General features: G+C 40.5%; 1 protein-coding gene across 1 annotated transcript; it reads right to left on the bottom strand.

The window, feature by feature from the left end:
• vps37c (VPS37C subunit of ESCRT-I) lies at positions 1-25,642 on the bottom strand. Its single transcript, XM_044346725.1, has 5 exons — positions 24,767-25,642; positions 24,252-24,361; positions 13,503-13,674; positions 6,845-6,927; positions 1-4,026 (listed from the first exon to the last, which is right to left on the bottom strand). The coding sequence occupies exons 2-5, from the start codon at positions 24,342-24,344 to the stop codon at positions 3,292-3,294; spliced, it is 1,083 nt and encodes a 360-aa protein (XP_044202660.1). The 5' UTR covers positions 24,345-24,361; positions 24,767-25,642; the 3' UTR covers positions 1-3,291.
• Between the last annotated feature and the right edge of the window lie 341 nt (positions 25,643-25,983).

Below are 25,983 nucleotides of genomic sequence, written 5' to 3'. Positions count from 1 at the left end.
TGCTGATTCCTGGGGGAGTGGTAGATTATCTTTAATGGAGTCAAGCAATATGAGCAGTCAGACAAGCAGTCAGCTTTTAAACTAAAGTGGACACACCTGCATCCAAAATGTCAGTTATAATTTCATTGGAATCAGGTGATAACTAACAGCAACAACCATGGACCTTTAAATAAAATTATAAATAATATTTTAAAAAACAGCTACAGAATTTTCCTTTTCTTTCCTTTTCCCTTACTAATGCAACCATGGTGGTGTCCTTCTAGATGTCCAGCTTTTCCTATGGAGGCCACAGTAATACAACAGAGGCCACCATGAGATCATTGACTGGCTGCAGGTCTGCATACACTGAGTCCTTCCTGCAGAGATGTGCGGCTGATGAGACTCCAGCTGGGATTCTTACTAAAGCCTGGGCACCAGTTGTGGCTCTAGCAAACTCCTTTTTGAAATAAAAAAGAATGACATAATTCTCTTTTGGATAATTGGCAAATAGTTCTGACATGCAGTGTCATGACATAAATATGAGCAGTGTTCTGGACTGAAGTATGGAAATCACTCCTGATAATTCAAACCTGTGTGTTGCTGTTCTGTAGTTGCGTATGATACTGCCCTCCCTTCAATCACACAGGGACTCACTGCTACAGCACAGCTACCGTCTAACTCCCTCTATCTTGCATTTATACTAAAACTGTAATTCAATGACCGATCAAACAAACAACTCAGACCTCAACTTGAGCTCTATTCAATGATTTCCTTGTTTTCTTGGGGAGAAAAAATGTATTAATAGCAGTACAGTATTCCAGAGGCTGGGACCAATTTGGATTCAATTCAATCACTTCAACACACTGCTATTTTTACTGAAAGGAATATCATGATATGTTGAAACTGTGTGTTGAATTTCCAACATGTGTATTGGCACTTCAGTAAGACTGACTGTCACAGAACCCCTGAATCCCCAAATGTCCTCCCACTTCACTTGTTATGTTTTGTGCTGGGAGGACATTTTAGAATTACAGTGTACAACAATATCAGGGAGTGAATGTTTAGCCACTGACAATACTAACAAGTGCTCTGAAGTAGCTGAGCGGCCATGTCAAATACTTAAAATGATAAGTTTGATGAAATGTAACATCTCAAGGATTTAATGTGTCTGTGGTTATTCCAAAGTGTAATACAAATTTAGAGCAGGTAGTAACAACTTCTAAAAGATCACTAAACAATGTTTCATCAGTTACCTACATTGCAATATCAGTGATATTATTTGAATTGATTCAACTGATACAGAACTGATCACCAACCTTTATATTTTCACTCTAGTAAACTATACAGAACATGTGTTCTCACTGATAGTTTGAACTTTAGAAATAAAACTATTTTCATCTGGTAATCATTGTCAAGCATCCGTTCATGGTCAAAAAGCAGATCTAGAGATGAGCAGGAGAGTGAGGGAGAGGAGGAAGTGATGAGGCTTGGGGGATGACAGGGAAAGTGGGAACAAAGAAGTGAAACCATGTTTGGTTCTGTGTTGGTTCAGAGCTTTACTACAGGACTACAGTGCTATAACTCCCCCTATATCTGCATCAAACAATCTGCATTTCAGGTCCACTGCATTGCTAACACCTCTGAACCCACATACAGTAGGACTGTTTCATTCTGCTCTTTCCATTTATCAGTGTTAGAGCCAGATTGCTTCTGCCTGTTTATAAAGTTCGGCAGGTCAGTGAGCTGTGTCTTAACTGGGAATGAGAGGGTAAAAAGAGAACATTCGCCACTTAAGCTAGCTAGCTAATTTTTGTGCCTTCCACAGCGTGCCCAGTTGCCATCTTTTAGCTCATTGTGTTGGTTTTCTGACCAAACTCCACTCTCATCAACTGGATAACCCCACAGTACACTACACCAAACAGCAGACAGACAAAGCTAGCGATTAGCCAGTGAACATACTGGAGCATTTAGAAGCTTAAGAGTTAGATATTTTTCTTGGGAGTTGGTGAAGACCAAAACAGAGCTACAAGGAGAGTGAATATTGGATTTATATTTATGAGATGGCCAGAGAGGCGACTCCAAATTTGTTCTAATCTTGTTCTGTGTCTGCTGGGTGTGTAAATAGGCAACTGCTTGCTGACATGTTAGTCATATTAACTTAAAATGGTGATATTGTGTTTACAGGTTGTTCCATTGCCCTAAAATGTCCAAAAACAAAGTCAGCTTTTAACTTTTACTTTATTTTTAAGGAAAACAGTGGCTTATTTCTGTGATGTAGTGCTAACATGCACGGTGGACAGTACATAAAGGTCAACAAATGTGGTGTAAAATAGTTTGGAAAACTCTTGCTAGGGCTGCTCAGTAGATTTTGAATGATTCTGCTCCTCAGAGCTGGTGTAGAGGTTCTGAGGAGTACAATTATTTAAGATCTACAGAACGTACAAACATGCTAACAGCTAGTGCAAATGTTAGACCACATTGATATTTTGTGTAATGAAAGCCACTGTTCACTGAACTGAACCGAACTGGGCTGAACTCAGACAGGGAACTGTTGACACTGCTTGTTGCCACAGTGACCGATACTATTACAGTGATGGAAAGGCTATCACAATTGCTGACACACAGCAGCAGCTAACTTCCTTTTTCAACACCATCAAAATGAAAGGAAACAAAACACAGCACTGTCATCATCACAAGGTTCTTTGGTTGGAGAAAATATAGGGTGACTGATTCCTGCTAAAGCTTCCATTAAAAGTTTCTCAATGCAGACTGTGCTCATGAATAACAATGTGAACCACACAGATTCTGGACACTGATGTTCTGTAGTGTTACATGGACAGGTTTTTCATGTATTTGTTGTTGGGGGGAGTGCACTTGTGTGTTTATAAAGACGATCTGATTGCCAAATAGCGACACACACAGAAGGAGTGAAGTAAGGAGGAAGTAAGGAGCGATGGAGAGAAGGAGAGTGAGTGCATGAAGGGCCAGATACAAGTGTATTAACACTTAAACACAACGCAACAACCTGAGACTAGTGTGGGGAAGTCGGTGGATCGGTAGGGTGACAGAGGAGGATGAGGAAAGATAGAAAGATAGAGAGATTAACAGACAGATATTGAGAGATAGAGAGAAATAGTGCAACAAAGATAAGTAAAGCAACAGACCTCTTGAATCAGACAATCTGGTAGCATGGGAAAAAGGAGGGTGGGTGTAAAAGCTAGAAAGACAAGGAAGGGTGAGGAAGGAGGAACAGGTGAGACAGCAAAGAAGGGAAGAATTAAGAAGAATTCAGAAAAAGGAGCAGTAGTGCTTTCAGGAGTATGGTTGTGGAACTCCATATCCTGGTCTGTAGATGGGTCTCCCCGTTGGTGACTGAGAATTGGAGTAGGCAGGCCCAGCTGGGTAGCTGTAGCCACCATAGCTGTAGGAAGCTGGGTAGGGTGCAGGGCCACTCTGGGGCTGGCTGGGGGTGTACTGGCCAAACGCTGAGCCTGGGTGTGGGGCAGGAAAGGAGGGCTGTGTCGGGTAAGGGCAGACGGCAGAAGCTGGAGGCCCAAAAGCAGACCTAGGGCCGGTGTAGCTTCCTGCAGGGGTGAAAGGTGAGCTGGAACCTGGGTATGGAGGGAACTGTGACAGGGGGTTGACTGGGCCGGAGCCTGCTGCTGCCACCGCTGCTGGAGTAGGGTTGGGTGGAGAGACAGGGTACGGGCTGTAGGGGAGGCCGGAGGAGGCCCCTGCAGACGAGGAGGCTGGCTGCGAGGTGTTTTGGTAGCTGGAGGACTGAGGTTTGGAGTTCGGCTGCTGCTCATTTGTCGTTGTTGCTGCTGTTGTCTGTTGATTCCATGGTGAAGGTGTAGCGGTGGAATCCTGGCTGATGCCTGTTGATGATGTCATGGCGATGGGATTGCCCTCACTCCTCTGTCGCAGGATCTCCTGGAGTTTCTCTATCCGCACCCGTCTTTTGTGAGCGAGGGAGCGCAGGGAGAGGAAGCGGTCGAGGAATGAGTCCAACTGCAGAGAGCCCTCCAGAAACTCATCAGCTAAAGCCTGCAGACAGAGAGGAGCACAGAGGGTAACACTGATGCTTACTGCTGGGACTGATTGCGGACCAGCAGGATAACTCTGTGTGGGGAAAGTGAAAAAGCAGTGCTTGCCCCTCCCTCATTACCACCACTGAGGTGCCCTTGAGCTAAGCCGTTAACCCCAGCTGTTCCAGTGGAGCTGCTCAGTGACAGAAGGTCAGACTGTGGTTGTACTGGGCAGCTTCCAGGTGTGAATATGTGTAACTGTAAATGACAAGCTGCTCATCAGTGAAACTTGAGTGAATAAATAAAGGAAAAAAAATGTTGCTAACTACTAAAATCCCTCATTCAAATTTCACATGCTTGAGAAGAGTCCTGGTCTGAAGACATGAACAGGGCAATACTGAATCATAGTCATAGCGCCACCTACTGGCAACAGGAAGTTATAAGCCCCATTCTTTTACTAATAACTCCTAGCAGCTTACCTAGATCCACCTAAAATTTGGTCAGCTAAGTTGTAAGACGTTGATGATACTAAATATTGAAGCTTTTGAGTTTTCATCAAAAGCTACTGCCATGGCGACATATTGTTCACCATGAAATAAGAAGCTGTTTTTAATGGGCTAGGGATGCTTGAAAGCTCACGAAATCTGGCACACATGTCAGTAGTGTCGAAACTTGATATCTTATATGGATTTTGGACTTGGGTGTGGCAAAATGTTTCGAGGGCGCCCCCTAGAAAATTTCAAAGTCAAAGCCCCCACCTTTAAATTTGAAGTAGATGAATGAAATTTGGTAGGCACGTGTCATATACAGACACACAAAAAAGTCCAACAGGAAGTGTGCCATTTACTTTGCAATTTTTGCACAGCTTTTTCCATTTGCATGTATTGTATTTTAACAAATTCTACCTATAAATTTAACCTGACTGACATTAAAATTTGGTCGGTGACATCTAATGACCTTTGTGATGAAAAGTTATCAAATTTTTGAGTTTTCATTGAATGCCGTTGCCGTGGTGATGCAGCGAACTTCAATGATTCGCCATGAAACAGGAAGTTGTATAATTCGTGTGTGTTCTCTAGTGCAACATGTGGTCACATGAAGTGATATTTAACTCCTTCATGCAAAGTCCGATAAGAGTCCAGGCCTGAACACATCTACCTACCCACAATAAAACCCTTCGACTGCGGCAAAACATGACATGCATAAAGGTGCGAGGGCCCGGATGTTGCTGCTTGCAGCTTTAATTTCTAATTGTTTCTGGTCTCCTACTGTCACTCCTAAATTTGTTATGCGTTTGTCTTCTGAGTTCTGGAAGCAGAACTTGAAGTTGAACACTGTTTTTACTCTTTGGGAACTTTTTGTGAATGCCCACAAATGGATCAGAACATGGAGGCATGGACATTTTAGGGGTGTGGATTATGTTAATGATCACAGGTCACGAATGCACACCTCCTCATGAACAGGCTGAAACAAGCGATTTACGAAAAGTTAACAGAGTTTGTTGAATGCCACGTAGGATTTTCTTAATTTCCTCTTATCGCTTTGTACAAGAACAAATATAATGTATATCTTATTATAAGAGCCAAATAAGAAAATTTTCATATGGGCCCATTGTTCATTGACTGAGGCTGGTTTTAATGGAATGTAAACCATGCTGCAGGTGTACAAACCTGTGAAGAGTCCAGTCTGAAACAAAAAACAAACAAAAAAAAAACCCCAATAAAAATGTAATAGCTTATGTTGGAGGAACAGGAATGCCATTTTGTGCAACTGTATACAAAGCAAAGAAAGTGACCCTTCCTGTGATGCACCGTAAGCTAACAAGTTAACACAATGTTTGACACTGTGATTCCACAGTTGTGAAATTCCTGTAGATCTTCTTTCAAAACTTTTCATCAAAATCCCTGCCTGTAGCCGTATCCCATATCAAAGACATGTCTTTATTTTAAATTGCTGGGGTCAAAAAGATTTTCAGACTATAATTGAAGTCCTGAGCCAAAGAAGGCTAGAAACCTCTGACATAACATGATAACCATGGTATCACTATATAGTTGAATCAGCAATGCTACATAAGATAAGATTGGATGGAAGGTGGTCCACAATCCATCAAAATATTTGTAAGCGAAGAGGAATACATCCTGTTCTACATTCATTCACTGCATTACAAAGAGTTTTCAGAGTTTTACAGACAGCTGACATTAAATTGTTTTTAGAACAAAGAGTTTCAGACTTTATTTATTTTTTGAACACAGAACCCCATGAAGACGTGCCATATTTTAAATGTCAGCAACCATTCAGTAACTAGAGGCTGAACAACCAGACAGCAGAACAGTTCAGAGAGCGTCTGCCTCAGTGTCATAAAATCATGTAGTGCGTTACTGGTGCTGATGTATTCAGAATTTAACAAGCAAGAGGCTGCATCATGATACCTACTGCCGTATTCATTATCCTACCAATGTATAAAGGACAGGATGAAGCTACCTCCTGTTTGGTCTATCAAAGCAGCCCAGTTTGAATTTCTGGCTGTTGTACATGTTGAGTATGTACAGCTGTGCCACATGTTCGTAGTTCTTAAGCCAGGCATTACCATTTGTGTCTGTATACTTGTTGGGAGTATGTTTTGGGCATCACAAGGTGACTGGACATTTAACCTCATGGAACTGCTCGCTTGTAATACTGAAGGTCTACTAATTTCAAATATTGTACTAGGATTGTCAGCCAAAGGTTGAAAATATACCAATAAAAATTTGCAAGAGAGGGGTATTAAGTTGGTTGCAATCTTCAACCTCACCGCTAGATGTCACTAATTCCTACACACTGGTCCTTTAAGCACTGACCTCTGACTCTGCCTCCGTTTTGCTGCCCTCTCTCTGTAGTCTGGAGAACAACGCCTCTGGAGACACCTGACCGACCATCCCATCTGAGGTAAAAGCGAGAGACAGAGACATAGAGAACACATGGGAGAAAGAGAGAGAGAGAAAGAGAGAGAGGGAACAGTATAAATGTATATGTGTACACACAGCACAATGGACCTCAGGAAAAACTGGTTCAGCTAATGTGGGTGACTGCATGATGACATAATTTTAATGGTGAGTGACCCACTGTCAGTCTACATCTACACCATGCACAGAGGGACATGAGGGACATGCCCACACCTCTGCACAATCCTGCGGGAAGGTGTGGGAATGTCAAACCCGACACCAGATTAAAAACTGTATACTGTGAAATACAGGGAGATTTATCTGGTGGTGATGGGCTTAATCAGCATTGTGTGAACTTGTTTGGCAAGGGCTTGAATGTAATGGATGTTCATTTATACGTTAAAGTTCCACACTGCAGGTTTAAAAACCCTAACTAGGGTTTGGGTTTAGTTTCGGGTGATTTTACTTTTCACAGACCGACACCCATTAACTGGTAACTAACCAGTTAATTTTTAAGAAAAGTTGTGATGTAGCTTTTGTTTGAGAGAGCTATCCGGTACGTGGTCCTCAAAGTGTTTTAAATGTCACAGTTGCTCTCAATGGCATCACATACTCGGGCTCGAGGTACGAATTTAAATAATAATAGAAATATAGGGCGACCCTGATTTTAAGACAACCCCCCCTTTCCCTTCCCAACAGCTGTTTTTGAAAAAATAACATTACTTTTTGAATGTAACTTACATCATAGTATAGTTACCTACATACTCTCCTGCCAGGGTCTTGGAATTGGCAAAAAAAAAAAATCTCCAGCAGTGACTGCCTGTTTGTTGATTTGAGCTCCTTATCATCTGTGACAGTGGTATTTGTCAGTTTGACATATTCCGTTTCTGCAGTAGAGACATCAGAGGACGCTTTGGACTCTTTTTCACTCGTCATGAATTCATTTTCTCCATTGCAGACAAACGCGTTACACAAGCCTTCAGAAACTCCCCCAGGTTAAACTGGACTAACCACTTCTAGGGCTGACTGACTCACACACACTCACTATAAACAGACTTTAAGATATTCGCTAGCCTAGCAACATTAATGCTACAAACAAACCATAATGCATCACTCTGTGTAGAAGTCAGTATTACACCGGTGCTTTATCCATTCAAAAAGTATATCTGATGTGGTGAACATGTAATTGTCAAGCCATTAGCGGAGTGTGTATACAAATTAACTAATAGACCGACAGGCGTAACCTGTGGACCGATCAATGGTTAAGCATTGACATCCCTACCCCAAACACTCGGGTACTCAAAGAGCAACTAAACAGCAGCTGACCTGCAGTGTTTCATGTTCTCATCCTGCTGTGGTGAAGTGGTAGAGTGTGGTCAGTGTACTATGACACCATTGTTCGGTGAGGTTACTGGTCCAACAGCCAGGTTACTGGTTACTGGTCCAACTTGACCACACCCATCTGTCACGCTGCCTGCTACTTGACATTCCCCGATTAATCTTCTACTCCAATATTTGTCAAAGAACTAAATAATGTCCATCACAAGTTATCAGAGCTCAAAGTAATGCCTGCTTTTCTGTTTGATCAACAGTCTCATGAGAGAGATATGAGACAGACAAAAGCACCACAGTCTCACACTGATACATCAGGTTTGGAAGAAATGTTACTTCATAGATTACAAAAATCAATAAAATCTGTCTGATTAACTTTGCCATCTCACTGGATTAATAGTTGAACTCTTCCCTGACATCTATAGTAATGTTTAACAATAAAACAATGATACTACTGCAATTGCAAGGCCAACTTTAGCAAGTGCATTGTGAAGAATTCATTCTGGGTCATTTCATGTCAAATCAGACAGCATCCAGGAAAGTGGTTGCAACACCGTCTCAGATTTTGTTCAAAGTTTGTGTATACAATGTTTGGGTCCCAAAACTAAGGCTTGTAAAATATTATGTGTTCAATTCCAGTGTTTCATATTTTTTTTGACCCTTGATATTTTTTAAATTTTTACACTCTCAAAAGCTACTTTGGCCTCTGATAAATACAAATTTATTAGGGCATCACAGCCAAAATGTAGGGCACCAAGGCCAAAACCAATGTTGCAATATCAATAAGTGATAATTACATTGTATGAAGACAAAACAGTATACAATCAACAATTAGTAGTCAGTGTATTGAAAAACAGTAATGAGTTTATTAAAACTATACACTGAATGTTTGACTTTTCCACAAAATGCTGTCTGATTGATTTTTTAAAAATGTGAACAATTCAATATATTAATTGCTATTGTTATATTTTAATGATAAAATAAAGTCTATACATGGGTAAGAGTGATCAAAATTCATTTGAATATCATATATAATCAGCAATATCCAGGTTAGAATGTCAACGGTTAACTGCTGAGAATACTTTTGACCAGTTACGCATGTCGGTCTACAGGTTAATTTGCATACACACTCCACTAATGGCCTGTTCACAACATCAAATCTTCTTTTTCAACAGATAAAGTACCAGTGTATTTTTATTAGGGGTGTGCAAAAAATCGATTCAAATAAGAACCGCGATTCTATCTCTGCCGATTCAGAATCGATTCAGAAATTCCAAGAGTCGATTCACATTTTTCAGTCTTGCCACAACGCTGTTTTCCATTTTTTCCTGACATGAATTAGCTCGCTAAATCCCATAGATGGTGCAATGATGCCGCGCGGGTTTTTGCCCAGACCCAACTCTTACTTTTTATGTTATCAAACGAAGACAAATGTTCTCCCCTCTTTCTAGTAATGTTTTTGTCTTCCCTCATGGCTGGGTTGTACAGCGTTACAGGTTGTGTTTCTCCAAAAGTTGATTCTGGTTCAACTTTCTCACTGCGGCCCCCACCCCCCAGCTTAATGCACAACACACAACTGTCTGCTGCCAGCTGGTTACCTGAGGACGGGAATGAGAAAGTCATTTTATCTAAGTGAAAAACGTCGTCTCCTTGAAGCTTATGACAAATTGCCAAAAATGAGCCAATGAGATGTAGCAGCGAAACAACAGCGTTTAAAACAGCTGTTCTGTATTTTGAAACAGTCAATAAAATTCAGCAAATAGTGAAACTGCACATTTCATTACATTATATTCATGTAATAAATATACAAATGTCAATTAGATAGTTCTCTGCATGAGAAATTAAGAAAAAGAAACAAAATCGGTTATAATAATCATCTGCTTATAGTGATCAATCTGACCAATTTGATCAATTTTCTTGTTTGCACTTTGCAGCTAAATGTAGCAGGCAGCTATTGTTTGTTTGATTTTGTTATTTGAAGTATGAATTGAAGTTATTATTTGTTTTGCACTAAGCAGTTTATCTTTGTAATCATTTTTATTTTTGTGTTAAGTATTCATTTCACCCTTTGTCTCAGAGCTGCCTTGGTTTCCTATTGACTGAGTGATTCAGTGTGATCTTTTATATTTGAGACCTACAAAAGTGTCTGCTGCAGTCAAATGGAAAGAGTTGCCTAAAACATCAATCTAGAATCAAATCTATGAATGTATTGAATTGAGAATTGATTTTGAATCAAGAATCAAATCTATTTTGAATCGTGAATCGTTTTGAATTGCAAATCGATTGTGAATCGAATCGTGATCCCAAGAATCAGAATCGTATCGAAACGTGAGTTTTCCTGAATCGTGCACCCCTAATTTTTATACTGTCTATGTGTAAAACCGACTTCTACACGGAGTGTTGCATTATGGGTTGTTTGCAGCATTAATGTTGCTAGACTAGCGAGTGTCTTAAAGTCTGTTTATAGTGAGTGTGTGTGAGTCAGTCAGCCCTAAAAGTGTTTGGTTAGTCCCGTTTAACCTGCAGGAGTGTCTGAAGGACTGTGTAACGTGTTTTTCTGCCACGAAGGAACCAAATTCATGATGAGTGAAAACGAGTCCAAAGCATCTTCTGACGTCTCCACTACTACTAATGTTACAAGCTGCCACTGTCACAGACAGGTGACGCAGGCAGTCTTATAAATACTAACTGCCAGAGAAAATAATTTTTGACCATTTCCAAGAGCTTGTTAGGAGAGTGTGTGTCTAACTTTAAATCACAACGTGTATTAATACTTGTGCTGCCTGTGCTGATCACATAATGTTAACTGTTAGCTAATGTAAACTAATGGGTTAGCTGTTAATGTTTACGTTGATGTTACACATATATTTGAGGGAGTGGGAGAAATCTTGCGCTACGGTTGAAACGGTGCTGCAACAATCTTATCTGATTTGACCCGGAATGATCCTTCTGGTTTTTAAAGACAACCGTCTAGCCTTGATTTACAATATGTGATCAAACTGTCTCACGTCATGTGTCAGTGTGTCGTACAGGAAACAGTTTGGCACATTGTTCTTCCTTGTTTGCAGATTAGACACATGTGCTGCACTTATATTGCATATTTTTTAGATTACAGAAGTTTAGTTACAGCTTTATGGCAATACTGGAATTTTATGATTTTTTTTTTTTATCAGTGTGATGCAGCGATTTATCAGTGTGATGATACAGTACTGTGTAAAAGGTTTAAACACTTTAGATGTTTTGATTCTTATCCGTAATGCAATATCATCAAGGAGGATTCTGATTGGTCCCAAGTTTATTCTGCAGCATGACAACGACCCTAAACATCCAGCCAGAGTCATAAAGAACTATCTTCAGCTACAAGAGGAACAAGGAGTCCTGTAACAGATGGTATGACCCACACAGAGCCTTGATCTCAACATCATGGAGTCAGTCTGGAAATATATGAGAGACAGAAGCAGCTGAGACGCCTAAATTCACAATACAAGAACTGTGGCAACTTCCCCAAGATGCAGGAACAACCTATCTGCCAAGTACCTGAAAGACTGTGTGAAGGTGTACCAAGGAGAACTGCTGCTGTTTTAAAGGCAGAGCTGCTCACACCAAGTGTTGATTTCATTTAGAATTATATCTATATATATATATATATATAGATAGATAGATAATTAACTGATAAATAAAAACTATTCATGGCAATATTTTTGAAAGCATCCTCACTTTACTTTTATTGCCATATAGTACTGTATCACAATATTGTGATAGAAAATTATAAAAAATTTAAAATAATTTGTTCCTTGTTTCTTTTTTTTCTCATTTAAAAGGTAAATTCAGAACTTTGTGTAAACCCAACTATTGGCAGTACAGTTACAGTATATGTCAGGGTTTGGTATCCAGAGAGAAATGAACCCTTCATCCATTACAAATTTTGAACCAACTATGGATGGGATAAATAGAGAGGTGAAGTCAAACTGGAACTTCCAGGTCCTGTTCCACAGGTAAGAACACCTCATTCATTCACTGACATTTGTAATAACATAAATAAGTAAAAATCCAGCCTTGGAACACAGCCTGTCTCAACAGTATATTGTGCTGGTCACTCCATATGTTAAGACATGGGTGGTATTTTAAAAAACAATCATATATGGTTGTTTAATATTTCCATTTTTAGTTGCCTTTAACAAACATAATTTCCCAAGAGCCCAAAGACCATCACAATTTAAATGTGAGCTTGATAAAAGAGGCTAGTCCATGGGTGAATTGAGAGGTCATGGCTAGTTCAGACATGTCTGTAGTAAGACAGGACAGAGAGGAGTAAACACAAGTTTTTGGATATAGACAAAAACAAGTTATGAAGATTTAAGTATCCCCGCTGGTACATTTTCATGGGAGTTCACAAAGAAATCATGGTTTAACTAATTAAAATCAAGAAGGTTTCAACTTCTAATAGCTAGAAAATGAAAAGTAATCTCAAAGACTGATGTAATGCTGAACTCGCCTTTAGTTATAGAAAGTAGTGGTTAGACAGGAAGTGATGTCAGGACTTCAGCTCTCTATGATTGTGAGTGCTCTAACCTGCTCTAATCTGTTTAATATGCATAAGAAGTTTGATCATAATACTCAAAACAGCAAATTATGACAAAAATTCCAAAAAGCAATAATAGTGTATCAATTATGTATCACCAGACAACACATCACAAAGGACTGCACAGCAGCAACCCTTTTGAAGAAGCTGATATCTCTGACTGCAGCCTCAAGCTACAGCTTGCATTTTAAAAGACTTGCAACCAGTTGTGAGTTCAGGTTTTAGAACAAACCATGCGAGATGTGTGTGTCAGTGTGTCTGCTGTCTGCAGGGCCGTTCTTGTCTGTCTTTGAATCAACATCAAGATGGACAACTTTAATTTTCCTATAAGATGAGGTGACCTGTTTGTATAGTTCAGCAGCTGCTCACATTGTTGATCATTTGTCAGTCTGGGAATTTTCCCTTTCAGTTAACACTGTCAACTTAATACTGAGTAATAATATCAATTGTCCTAACACTGAGTAATCAGCATTAAGGCTTCCCTAATTTCCGGTACATCATGGTAAAAACGTTTTAACATTTTATTTGTTGTGACATTTCCAGAGTATGACACAGTATCAAAACTTGTCAACAGTTGGACATGATCACTGCTCATGAGTCACTGGCTGAAAGTCTCCATCTCCAGTATTCATCCACCCTTTGTTCTTCCCTCCCTCCTACCTCTCACGGAGCAGCGTTGTCTGTAGGTTTCTCTGACGGCCTCGAGCTGACTGTATTTCTCCACAAGTACCTCCTTCTGTGACTCCAGACGAGGCTTCATGTCCAGGTTTTGCTCTGCCAGACTGCGATTTGATGCCAGTGCCATCTCTCTCTCCAGCTGGATGTTCTGGATCTGAGGAGGAAAAAGACGTATGTCAGACAACAGCAACTGCAACATAGTGGTTGCCACTAAAAGCAGAGAGATGATGATTAGGCTAGATTTTTGCAGTGAAAATATTGTTCTGTGGGAAGTACAGCTGAGTATTGAACCTCAAAACCTATATGTGACAATATCACATGGTATCAAGTTCATGTGTCACTCAACCACACATGAAGTCACACATAGAGCAAAGCCCTACAGTGCAAGTATTTCACTCGCATTTGCCCCTAAAAACAGATGTGTGAACCGGCAAAATAATTTACAAGCACAGTGTGTGAGTAAAAATTACAATCTCATAATCTCTGCACATGCCCTGTGCATAGGGCATATGCACAAGAAACTTCTTTGCTGGCATGAATGTCACAACAACAACATTGCCAAAGCATAAAGTGTCAATGAAACAAAATAACATTAATATAACATTAACAGTGATATATATTAATTATATTTAGTATATTATATCTTATGCATGTATTTGTTAGGGTTAGGGTTAAGCAGCAAGATATGCCCTGTCTCCCTCTCCTAGGATTACTTTTAATTTTGAGAGCTTAAGTTCTTTGAAATCTGAAATAGTGTTTAGCGTTGAACCACTTAAGGTAGATGTTCCTTATTTCATTGAATGTTTTACATTGTAGGAGGAAGAGCATCTCTGTCTCAGCCTCACCTATCGAAAAGTGACCACATATTCCGTTTTCTTTTGGTTGTCACAATTTTTTGTGTCATCCTTTTTCAATTGCCAATTTGTGGTCACTGAGCCTGCACTTGGTTAGGATCTATCTCTGTTTCCTATCTCTGACAATAGAAATATATTCTGCCTGTTCATAATCTCTTTTTAGGGCCAGATAACATTCGACTCTACTTTGGCTTTTAGTTTCTCCTTTCCAATGTTCCAGATTGATTTCTTTACATTGCAGTATAATTTGGTTTACTCTGATTGGTGTTTGGAAAGCAGTGTTGGTGTGAGACTGGTCAGTGTGTGTGTGAGAGGGGGCAGTTATTCTCAGCACCAACTGATATAGGGGACTCTTTTTTAGGCTCAGTTCTTGTGTTTGGAGGGCTTTGGACTGGAGAGTGTCTAGGGGGCTGGATTTAAGGTGATTAAAAATTTGAGTGTTCTCTTTTGAATGGTATTTATCAGTGGGTACCTGCCTAATTCTACTCCACATGCAGTTATTGGTGTTTTTCCGTGTATGTGTAAAATATATCTTCAGAATTCTGCATGTAAAGATTTTGTTGGATGTTTGTCCCAATGGGTATAGCTACAATGACGGATGGACCCCATACTTCACTACTATACATTTCAATGGGCTTGATGATACTATCAAATATTTTAAGCCAGATTTTAATTGGAATTTGGAAATTATAAAATTTTCTCTTAATTGCATCACGCTTTTTTGTGTAGTGTATTCACTGCCATGTTGAAACTCCCTGATGCTGTTATGGTTAGACCACAGTAGATATAACTCATACTATATTCAATGATATGATTATTTATGGTAAACTGGTATTTGTTCTTCTGACATAATTTTTGAAAAATCATGACATTAGTTTTTATTCATATTTACTACCAGGGCCCAGTTCTGACAACCCTTCTACTATGTCCAGCTGTTGATGTAGTTCTTGTTCAGTAGGAGACAGTGGAACAAGATTATCAGCATAAAACAGAGACTTCACCTCCCTATCTAGGAGGGAGAGGCCAGGAGCAGCACATTTATCTGACTGAACAGTCACATTAAATAAAGTCGGACTTAAACCCTGGCAAACACCTTTTCTCTGGGTGAAGAATTCAGTTTGTTTGTCTCCAATTTTAACAGGACACCTATTTTCCAAATACACTGATTTAACCAGATCATACATTTTAAGCCCTACTAGTGCAGTGCCTGTTCAAAACATTCCTGTTTGGAACAGGCCTATTGCTTATTATTTCTCAAGAACTGCATATGTATGTATAAACTGACAAACAAATCAATTAAAACAATAAGGATTTAAGAAATTAAATGGTTTTAATCCAAACAGAAACTTCACCAGTGAGACTAAACTGAGGTCGAACCGTAAAAGCAACCACATATTTATGTATCAGTTGACAACTGTATCAATTAAAACAGCATAATAATAAATTAAAGAGGTATTGCACATTAAAAATGTTTTTTGAGCTGTAAACTAAATTATATGACTGTACTATGATGAAACACATCAACACTGGTTTTAATATTGACATTGACACCAAATTAATAAAAACTGGCATTTCATGGGTTGAAAATGGCTCAACTTGTCCGCAAAAGATCAGCCCTGAAAAGACAGGGCTAATGGTGACGTAGAGTCGACCGTTTGGGAGTTCTTTAAGTTATGAAATTTATATAAATGGAAGAATGATAATGGCCACCACCCCCAGCCCCACAGTCATTTAAATATATATACTGATTGAGAGAGACAGTTTTAGCTTCAGCAGATAACAGCAGATACCAGCAGAGAACAGCAGCTACAGCGGTGCTGGCCAGCTGGAGGGGGTCTCTCCGTCTGTGACTGTCTGCGGGAGGAAAAGCGACTGGAAGCCACAAAAACAACAGAAATCCTCCTCACTTCTCGCCATGCAGCTCTTCAACTCTCCAGCTTTCTGTTCCTGCAGTTATCAGCTGGTAAAATCTTGTTTAAAAACGTTGAACAGCCAGAACTCTGTCGAAACTGTCTGTCTTGTCTGTCAGTTGAAGCTGTCTGCTGCAGAGCAGCTCCACTGAAACTGAACCTGCTGCTGAAACTGGCGTTTAGGCAGAGCTGCAGCAGAGAAGTTCAGACTACAGGTCCAGGACCTGTCCACTGCGGAACCTAAATGCAAGTTTCGGCAGAGCTGCATTGCAGCCGACAGGTCCACTGCTGGAGCAGCTCCGCCCGCTGCAGAGCTGCAGTTGGACAGGAGGTTCAGTAATGGCTCCGGTTACACTGCGATTTAACATTTAAAAAAAACATTTTACCTGTGGATAACTGCAGGATCAGACAGCTGGATAGTTTAAGAGCTATGGGACAAAATGCCAAATGACCTCTGGCCCGTTTAAATGACCTTGTTCTGTTTGTCTTCTTCTCATTATTATTATTATTATTATTATATGTCACTGCAGCAACTTCTGCCTCACACAGCTGCTCCCCCTCAGCTCACAGTTTGCTCACCCTCTCTCTCTCTCTCTTTTTTTTTTTTTTAAATGAGTCAGGAAACCCACAACAAAGCACAACTTTTAATGTTATCAAATGAAGAGAGATGTCATCCCTTCCTCTCTCTCATGGCAGGGTTGTACAGCTCTGACCATGACATGCAGTAGCAGAGCCCAGGAGCCCCACCCGCTGCTGCAGAGAGGAGTAGCTGACTGTTTGCTTGTTTATTTCAAGTTCATTAATATTAAACGTGTCGCATGTCCAAAATGCACCAAATTTCGACAATGCACTCCCTTGTATCCCCAGGAATGCACCTGGCGAGTGTGAAGTAGATCAGATGAACAGTTCTCGAGATATGTGAAGGACAAACATACATACAGACAGAGAGAGATTCCTCGCTTTATATAGAGATACCACAATGTAGTAATCTGTAATAGAGCCCTTCGTAACAAAGTGTGTCATGAAGTGTGTGAATAAACCCACTCACTGTCACAACCACACCCTTGATCTTGTGCTGACTTACTGCATCGAATTTGAACATTTGATAGTTTTTCCACAAAATCCTATTTTATCAGACCACTACTTGATAACTTGAATTCCTGTTACTGGATTACACGCGATTAGACAAAAATGCCTTCACTAGATGTCTGTCTGATAGTGCTGTAGCTACATTTAAGGAAGCAATTCCATCAGTATTGAACTCAGTGCTATATCTCAATTCTACAGACGACTTATGTTAATTTTAGTCCCTCCCATATTAATAATCTTGATAGTGCCACAGGCTCACTGCAAACAATACTTGACTCCATTAACCCTTTAAAAAGGAAAATAATAAAACATAAAAACATAAGAAGTTAGCTCCATGGTTTAACTCCCAAACCCGTAAATTAAAGCAAATATCGCGAAAATTGGAAAGGATTTGGCGTTCCACCAAACTAGCAGAATCTCACTTAGTCTGGCAGGATAGTCTTAAAACATATAGGAAGGCCCTCTGTCATGTCAGAGCTGCCTATTACTCAGCATTAATAGAGGAGAACAAAAACAGCCCTAGGTTTCTTTTCAGCACTTTGGCCAGGCTGACAAAGAGTCATAACTCTATTGATATGTGTATCCCAGTGGCTCTCGGTAGTAACGACTTCATGAGCTTCTTTAATGATAAAATTCTATCAGAGACAAAATTCATCACCTTCTGCCCTCAACAGGCACCAATTTATCCACAAACACAGGAACCTTAGAAACAGCTGTGAAACCTGATATATATTTGGAATGTTTTTTTTCCAACTGACCTTTCTGAATTAACCTCAATGATTTGTTCATCTAAACCATCAACCTGTCTCTTAGACCCAATCCCAACTAGGCTGCTTAAGGAAGTCTTGCCCTTAATTAGCACTTCTTTACTAGATATGATCAATCTGTCTTTAGTAACAGGCTATGTACCACAGTCCTTTAAAGTAGCTGTAATTAAACCTCTTCTTAAGAAGCCTACTCTTGATTCAGGCATCTTAGCCAACTATAGACCCATATCTAACTTTCCATTTCTGTCTAAGATCCCTGAGAAAGCAGTCTCTAATCAGTTATGTGACTTTCTACATAACAATAGTTTATTTGTTTATTTACTAATGACCTCCTAGCTGCATCGGACAGGGGACTTCTCTCTGTGCGTGTCTTGTTAGATCTTAGCGCCGCATCCAACACAGTTGATCATCAAATCCTATTACAGAGAGTGGAAAATTTAATTGGCATTAAAGGAACTGCATTAAGCTGGTTTAAGTCCTATTTATTTATCACATCGATTTCAGTTTGTACACGTTAACGATGAATCCTCCATGAAGGCAAAAGTTAGACTCTCTAGAAGCTCTTAATGATCGGGCACCATTATATCTTAAAGTGCTCATAGTATCCTATTACCCCACTAGAACACTGCACTCCCAGAATGCAGGCCTACTTGTGATTCCTACAGTCTCCAAAAGTAGAATCAGAGGCAGAGCCTTCAGCTATCAGGCTCCTGTCCTGTGGAACCATCTTCCAGATTCAGTCTGGGGGCAGACACCCTCTCTACGTTTAAAAGTAGGCTTAAAACTTTCCTTTTTGATAAAGCTTATAGTAAGGGCCGACCAAGCTCGCCTTGGACCAGCCCTTAGTTACGCTGCTATAGGCCTAAACTGCCAGGGGACTTCCCTTGATGCACTGAACTCTTCTCTCCTCCTCTCCATCTGTATGTATTCATATATCATTACTGCATGTTACTGACTTGACTTCTTCCCTGGAGTTCTTGGTGCTTTCTCATCTGCAGGAAACTGCAGGGACCGGACTCTGGCCCGTGGCTGTGGGGATGTCCCTCTCCAGTTGTCACTGCTGTTTGCTGTCGCTAGTCATGTATCTATTGTTGTTGTTGTTCTGTTTATCTGTGTTCTTTAAGTTTTACATTCCCGGTCTGGACTGCCTGTCGAGGCTAGCACAACCAGTTTGTTTTTAGCTTTGGGAGCTAACCTTTTTTTAACAGGGACTGCAGATGCCTCAAACTCGGAAAAATGCCTCCAGTCAGTTCCCAAATCAGCTGCATAAGCTGTGCCTTTCGCAGTCCTGTTGGTGTCCTTCCCCGGCTATTGCTACTGTTATTGTTAGTTATGATTGTTGCCCCCCCTCCCCTTCTCCCCTTTCTTTCTCTCTCTCAACCCAACCGGTCAAGGCAGATGGCCACCCACTAAGAGCCAGGTTCTGCTTGAGGTTTCTACCCGTTAAAGGGGAGTTTTTCCTTACCACTGTCGCCAAGTGCTTGCTCATGGGGAAATTGTTGGGTCTCTGTAAATGAAAAGTGCCCTGAAATGACTTTTGTTGTGATTTGGCGCTGTATAAATAAAAAAATGATTGATTGATTGATTGGATCTCATGTTGCTCCTCTCCTGGCCAATGACCCATGGCCCAAAATGGGGGCACAGCCAAAGCTGATGAGTTGTTCCACTCCGTGTCTGCCAGGCGCTGTTCCTGTTCGTACCATTGATCCATGGTCCCTGCCAGAGCCATGGACTGTGGTCTGGGTGGGAAAACAAGGTGGCAGATGCTCCAACCGCTACCCTCATCTCCTGACCCAACTTCACAGTGTTCAAATGGGGAATAGATTCTCTGTTTTGGAGGAACAAGATGACTGTCCTCTGTCCATACCTCCTCCTCTTCCACCTGCTGCACGGTTGGTCATGTCCCAGTCACTGTGCTGGACGTAGCTGGATACACAGAGCTGGGTGACTGTTTCTACTCAGCATGTTCTCCTAATCAAAATGTCCGCTCAGCTGTGCCACAGTATCTCCCACCAGTTACATTAATCGTGGGAGATTCAATCATCAGGAATATTAGAAGAAGATCAGCTGTTCACTCTTTTCAGGAACCAAAGTTATGAACATTTTACATCATCTTCCCAGTCTGCTAAAAGAGTACCCATCTGTACAGAATATGATTCTCCATGTGGGATGTAATGACGTGTAACACCAGTAACATCGACCACCACGGCAAGCCTACCCTCCACTTCACCTACCAGCCCCGACTGGGAGTTGGGGATGCCATCATTTACCTGCTAAGCCGCGCCTACATCCACCTGGACAAGCTGGCGAACAATCTGAGGGTCGTGTTTTTTTACTTGTCCAGTGCTTTCAACACTATCCAGCTGGCTCTACTGGGTGAGAAGCTGACAGCAATGCAGGTGGATGCCCCATCATGTCCTGGATTGTCAGCTGTTTTTGTAGATTATTAGGGCCCGAGCACAAAAGTGCCAGTGTCCCAATGGTCCCTGGCACTGATTATTATTTATTCAATTATTATTATTATAATTATAGTATGCCATTGCATTTTTGAGGTGCTTGGTAAACCTAAAACTCACAAAGGTTGGCACACACATCAGAACTGGCAAAAATTTCTATAGTGATTGGGCTCAGGCGTGGCCAGCAGGCTCCATAGCGCCATTTTGGAACAAAGTTTATTTGATGGTCATGAAATTCGGTGGGTTTATTGCTCTCATCATTCTCAACATAATACATGTTTTTTCAAATTTTTTCACATATAAAAACACATATTTGAGGCCTTTAGGATACACAAGTGGCATAACTTGATATCTGATATGGATCTTAGGTGTGGCAAAATGGCTCGAGGGCGCCCCCTTGAAAATTTCAAAATCCAAGCCCCCACCTTTAAATTTGACTTAGTTGTACGAAATTACTACAAAAGTACTATCTCCAGACTTTAAAAAAAGCCTCATGGACCCATACCATAAGTCCAACAGGAAGTCAGCCATTTTCAATCTACTATGCATTTTTTTCGCAAAGTGAAACCACTGACAGGCGTTATACTTTAATGAACTCCTCCTAGAGATTTAACTTGAGCGACTTCAAATTTGGTAGGTTACATCTAAAGACTAAATTGTGAAGATTTTTAGTTTTCATGGAACCCCCTTGGTGTGGCGTGCTGGACAATTTTGCCCAACAAAAGTTTGGGGCATTAAACAGGAGGTTGTTGTAACTCCACTTTACATTGTCCAATCTGCCCCAAATTTCTCATGTTCGGCAAGGGTCCGGGCCTGAACACATCTAAATGTCAATACTGTCATCTCCAGCGCCACACACTGCACACAGGAAATAATATTTTACCCATTCACACAGTGTCCAATAATTGTGAAAACTCATAGTGTCAACCAACCTCCAGTAGCAATACAACGGCTGCTGCTCCCTCAGACACACGCAAGGTGCCATTCTTGCATTTTAACACATTTATAGATCCCATTTCTCAGCAGTATTATTTACACTGTTGATAAAATATTGTAGTATAACACTTACATATATTTCTACTCTAGAATGTAAGCAACTGTAACATGACCCACCCCCCCCCCCCCCCCCCAGGGATCAATAAAGTATTTATGAATCTGATATCTTCTGCAGCTATGTAAATATAAGTATCAGATCAGACTCTATTAATATTAAATATTAAAGGACTCTGATCACGGTAAGGGACAGAAAAACATTGGGATTGGGACATCAAAACAATGCCCGGATATAGTGATAAAGACGGTACTTCCTGTGAACTGATGCAGAATCATGATAAATCATGGAAAAATGCAGGATGTGAAAGAGAACAGATAGAAGAGTAAGAAACATACAGTGAGTTCACATGAGAGACAAAAATTGGAAAAGCTGTTATCATTGTTATGGGAACATTTTGCTAATTTCCATACAGGAAGGATAGCATGTCCATAATGCCCCAATAACAGCAAATGCTCTCTGGCAAATACTCTCTGTATCTCTGCAACTAGTTCCAGTAGCCTAATTGCCATCCACTGATATATTATGACATCCAGTAACTATATTAGCCAGCTGTTAATGAGTTACTCTGTACTGTCTTGGTTCTGTTTCCGCAGCCATGGGCTATCGGTCACAATCTGCAGTCTTTCACAGAGTTAATGATTCATGTGGAAAATCCTGGTAATACAGCATGGGCCATGCCTCTCTGCTTGTTGTGGTAAGCTTATTGTTAGCTAATCAGCTTCATATCATTGTAAATTGAATATTTATTATCAAGTTGTTGGCCTGTTGAGTGCTGGTAACTTTTGTTCACTTCCACCCTTAGATCATAGTTAAAGGGCAAGAGATAGAAAGTGTGGAGATTGTATGTGTACCTCTGCAAAAGAAGTGAAGCACGTGTGAACACTGAGGGCAAAACACAGTCTTTTCTGCAGAGATTAACAGAATGTTGATGGTTTTATTTTAAAGATCCGTCATGAAATCTGACATTCTCACAGATTTGTTGGTGAGGAAATGTAAATGTGCAAAACAGGAAATAACTGGGCAACAATGTCAAGGTGGCAAGTGACATCACTGGTGAGCAGCAGCATTCTCTGTGAAACATTTTAGTCTGCACACTACATTGAAAGCTGAAACCATTAGTTGCAAAACAGGTTCAAGTTCCCACTTATGCCATATGCGATAATTGCTCTGGGTTCTAACACACACACCATAAACTACCTCTTGTTTCCACACACATTAGCACTTTATCTTACCACTATAATTACTGCTGGAGTTCTTATTTGCTATTATCATATTAACCTTTTATTATATTCTGTATTGTACTTATAGTAGCAGCGCATTTTGTGTCCTCAATTGTCTTACATTTTAGTGTTATTATTGTGTTCATGTTTTATGTTTTTTTGATGATTGTCTTTACTACAGCCATGTCTAAACAAAGATTCTATTCTCTGACGTACAACATGAACTTTGGTGGTTGTGAGTGGTTAGTCTCACATTGCCAGACTTCACAGTGCGGTTCTGCTGTTTCAGCACAGGAGAATATATTGTGTCTTGTTTATGAGGTAATGTACAAGTTGGATTATTATAGTTGTTGTAATAAATACTGGCTCAAAGTATATTCACACTACTGTCTGTTGGTTTCATTACTTTTAAAAAAACAACTTCATTTAATTGTAGTTTTATCTTTTGGAAATACACTGCTTTGGCTACAAATACATTTATAAGTGATAACCGAAGTCCATTTGAATTGGGATATATCCTACTAAATTAGAGTGATATGTGTGCTTCTTGCAATAATACTAAGTAAACGTGTATTGGTGTGCCGCTATCTGTATGTCAGGCCTTTTCATAAACAATTGAATAGGAAATCGCTATTTTTGCAACTTCTCAATGCAATGTTATTCGAGGAAATTAACAGCAAATTACTATAAATTATTTACTGAGGCGGTCATAAACATCAGTAAAAAAAAACAAAACACTTGAATAAATAAACAGTAAAAATTGAACAAAAGATTCGTCAAGAGTTATATAATGCAGGTAAATGCTAACTTTTCTCTGCTAACTGGCCACTCTGCATTGAAACGAATTTGCCACCTGCCTTCCATAAACACATCACCATACTGTAGGAGTAGCCTGGGAGCGGCCTTTGAAGGGGTCACATCCGCATTGTGGTTGTTGATGATGATGATTTCCCCTCTGAGAGCAAAAGGGAAGTCTACAGTCTTTTTCTCAAATTTCTCTGGCCATAAGGCATCTACTATGAAAATAATTGCACATTTCTACTTCATACCTGACCAAGTTTTGAGAAATCATCATCTTTCCAACAGTGAAAGTCCTCTTAAGCACTCTTCCTCTTTAACCCATCCAGACTCTCCAGTCAGATTGGGGTTTTAAAATAAAATCCTATAATTCATTACCTTGACAGTTTGAGTTGCTCATGTCATTTGAATCCACTTACACTGAGAGGGTCAACCAAAAACCCTTCCAGGTTTTAAAGCTTTTAAATCAAATCCCTAACCTCTCACATAGCCCTTTCAAACTGAGAGGCCAACCACCCTGAAAGCCAGGAAATGTTGCCTTTCAAAAATGGAAGCCAAATGTAAAGTGAAACATTATCTTTACCTCGTCCGATTCCAGAGCCATACACTCCACCCTCTCCGGGTTGTCCAGGAGCTCTTGTAGCTCTGATTGGCTCAGGTCCTGGAGCTTCTCCATTTGATTTGCCAGGATGGCTGTCCATCATAAAGGACCCGGAAAAAGAGAGTTTAAAACAATGTTTGGAAACATAGAGTGGATAGTCTGAGGCCTAACTGCTGGATTTCAATGTTACTAACCTTGAGTTGATAATTATTAGTTAATCTCTTATAAGACCTTTGTTAAAAAAAACCATATCACCTACAGCTGTTCCCTGAATAAAACAGCTACCAAGTAGGGATTACAGGACAGCTGTGGGTTTTAATGAGTAGCTAGATGGGATAAAACATTAATAATAAAATGTTTTGTACACCTTTGGCTAATAGCTAGCTAGCATATTAAAGTCATACTGTATGACTTGTCGAGGTAAGTGACGGTAGGCCACAAAACAGAACAAGCTGTGTAGCCGAACAGAAAACGGGCGAAAATGAACTGGTACTTACACGATGCTAGCAAACCAGATTTGGCCCGACACTGACTAGTGGTGACATCCAACACCACCTCTTTATTTCCACTGACAGGGGACACGTTCACGGGAGCTCTGACCTGCCTGACGGGATCCAGCTCAAAAAGCCGCAGAGGCGTTTTCGACGCACTTTGGTCGGCAAGCTAGCTAGCTAAACGGCCGACGTCCAATCTCACCAGATGGTTCCGCGTTTAGCAGTGTGATGACAACAACAGTCGGTATGATCGCAATGTCAGGCACTCAGCCGCCGTCAACTTTGAGGGAAGCCCAGCGATTTGGCGATCAAAAACGGAGCCCGGAGTGACGCCGCTTGGTCCCCACGATCTCTGTCAAACGTCGATGTGTTCCGATAATGCTTACTTTAATGAACAGACGACTGCAACCGACCGAATATGGCAGAAAACGGGAAATTTTTTGCTAAAAATAGGAAAGTTTCACTCTTCACTGACAGAAACCGCCGCCATTTTAGGAAGCATCCACATTTCATGGTTTACGGGGGTGTTCGGGCAAAACTAACATATTCTATAACAGTACTGACGGACTGTAACTCCGGTTTCATAAGTATGAACGTTTGAAATGTTTACAGTTCACAGACATATTTAGGGGAAGTTATTTCTACAGGGCTCGCGTTGCCTCTGGTGTCCCTTTATGTTGGAGAGTAGTGGTGGGTTCCTATGCTCAGCTGATATAAGGGAAACCCCTATGTGACGATAATGTTCCATCTCATGCTACTAGAGTGCTCCAACACTTGTGTCAATGGTGAGATATCCATCACCCTGCTCCACAGGCGGAGGACCACCACTGCTGCAGAGTATCGCTCAGTCAAGTTATAGGACACAAAGCCGGGTTAGATTGAAAAACAACTGTCTGTGGTGTCTGGTTTAACTAACTATTAGCCTGACCTACTACTTTATGTTGTCCACGGGAAGCTGATCTGATTCTTATAAGACATTTAGCATTTTGCCTAGAATCCACGCAGCATGAATGATGAACATTTTATGATTCATGTTAGTAGTATGTAGTAGTAGTAACTTACGTGGTACTAGTAGAAGCAGTATTCATGTTTTTTCTAGGTTATTAGAACTTATTGCGTACTCTCTAAATGTTGTTTCAGCAGTTTTTCCACCATTACAACGTTTAAAATTCTGGTAGAAAGACTTATTCTGGAAGGAAAACTTCTGGATGTCAGCACAA

Source organism: Thunnus albacares, chromosome 3 (genome assembly GCF_914725855.1).
Source record: "Thunnus albacares chromosome 3, fThuAlb1.1, whole genome shotgun sequence".
NCBI lineage: Eukaryota > Metazoa > Chordata > Actinopteri > Scombriformes > Scombridae > Thunnus > Thunnus albacares.
This window is presented reverse-complemented; position numbering and strand designations above follow the sequence as displayed.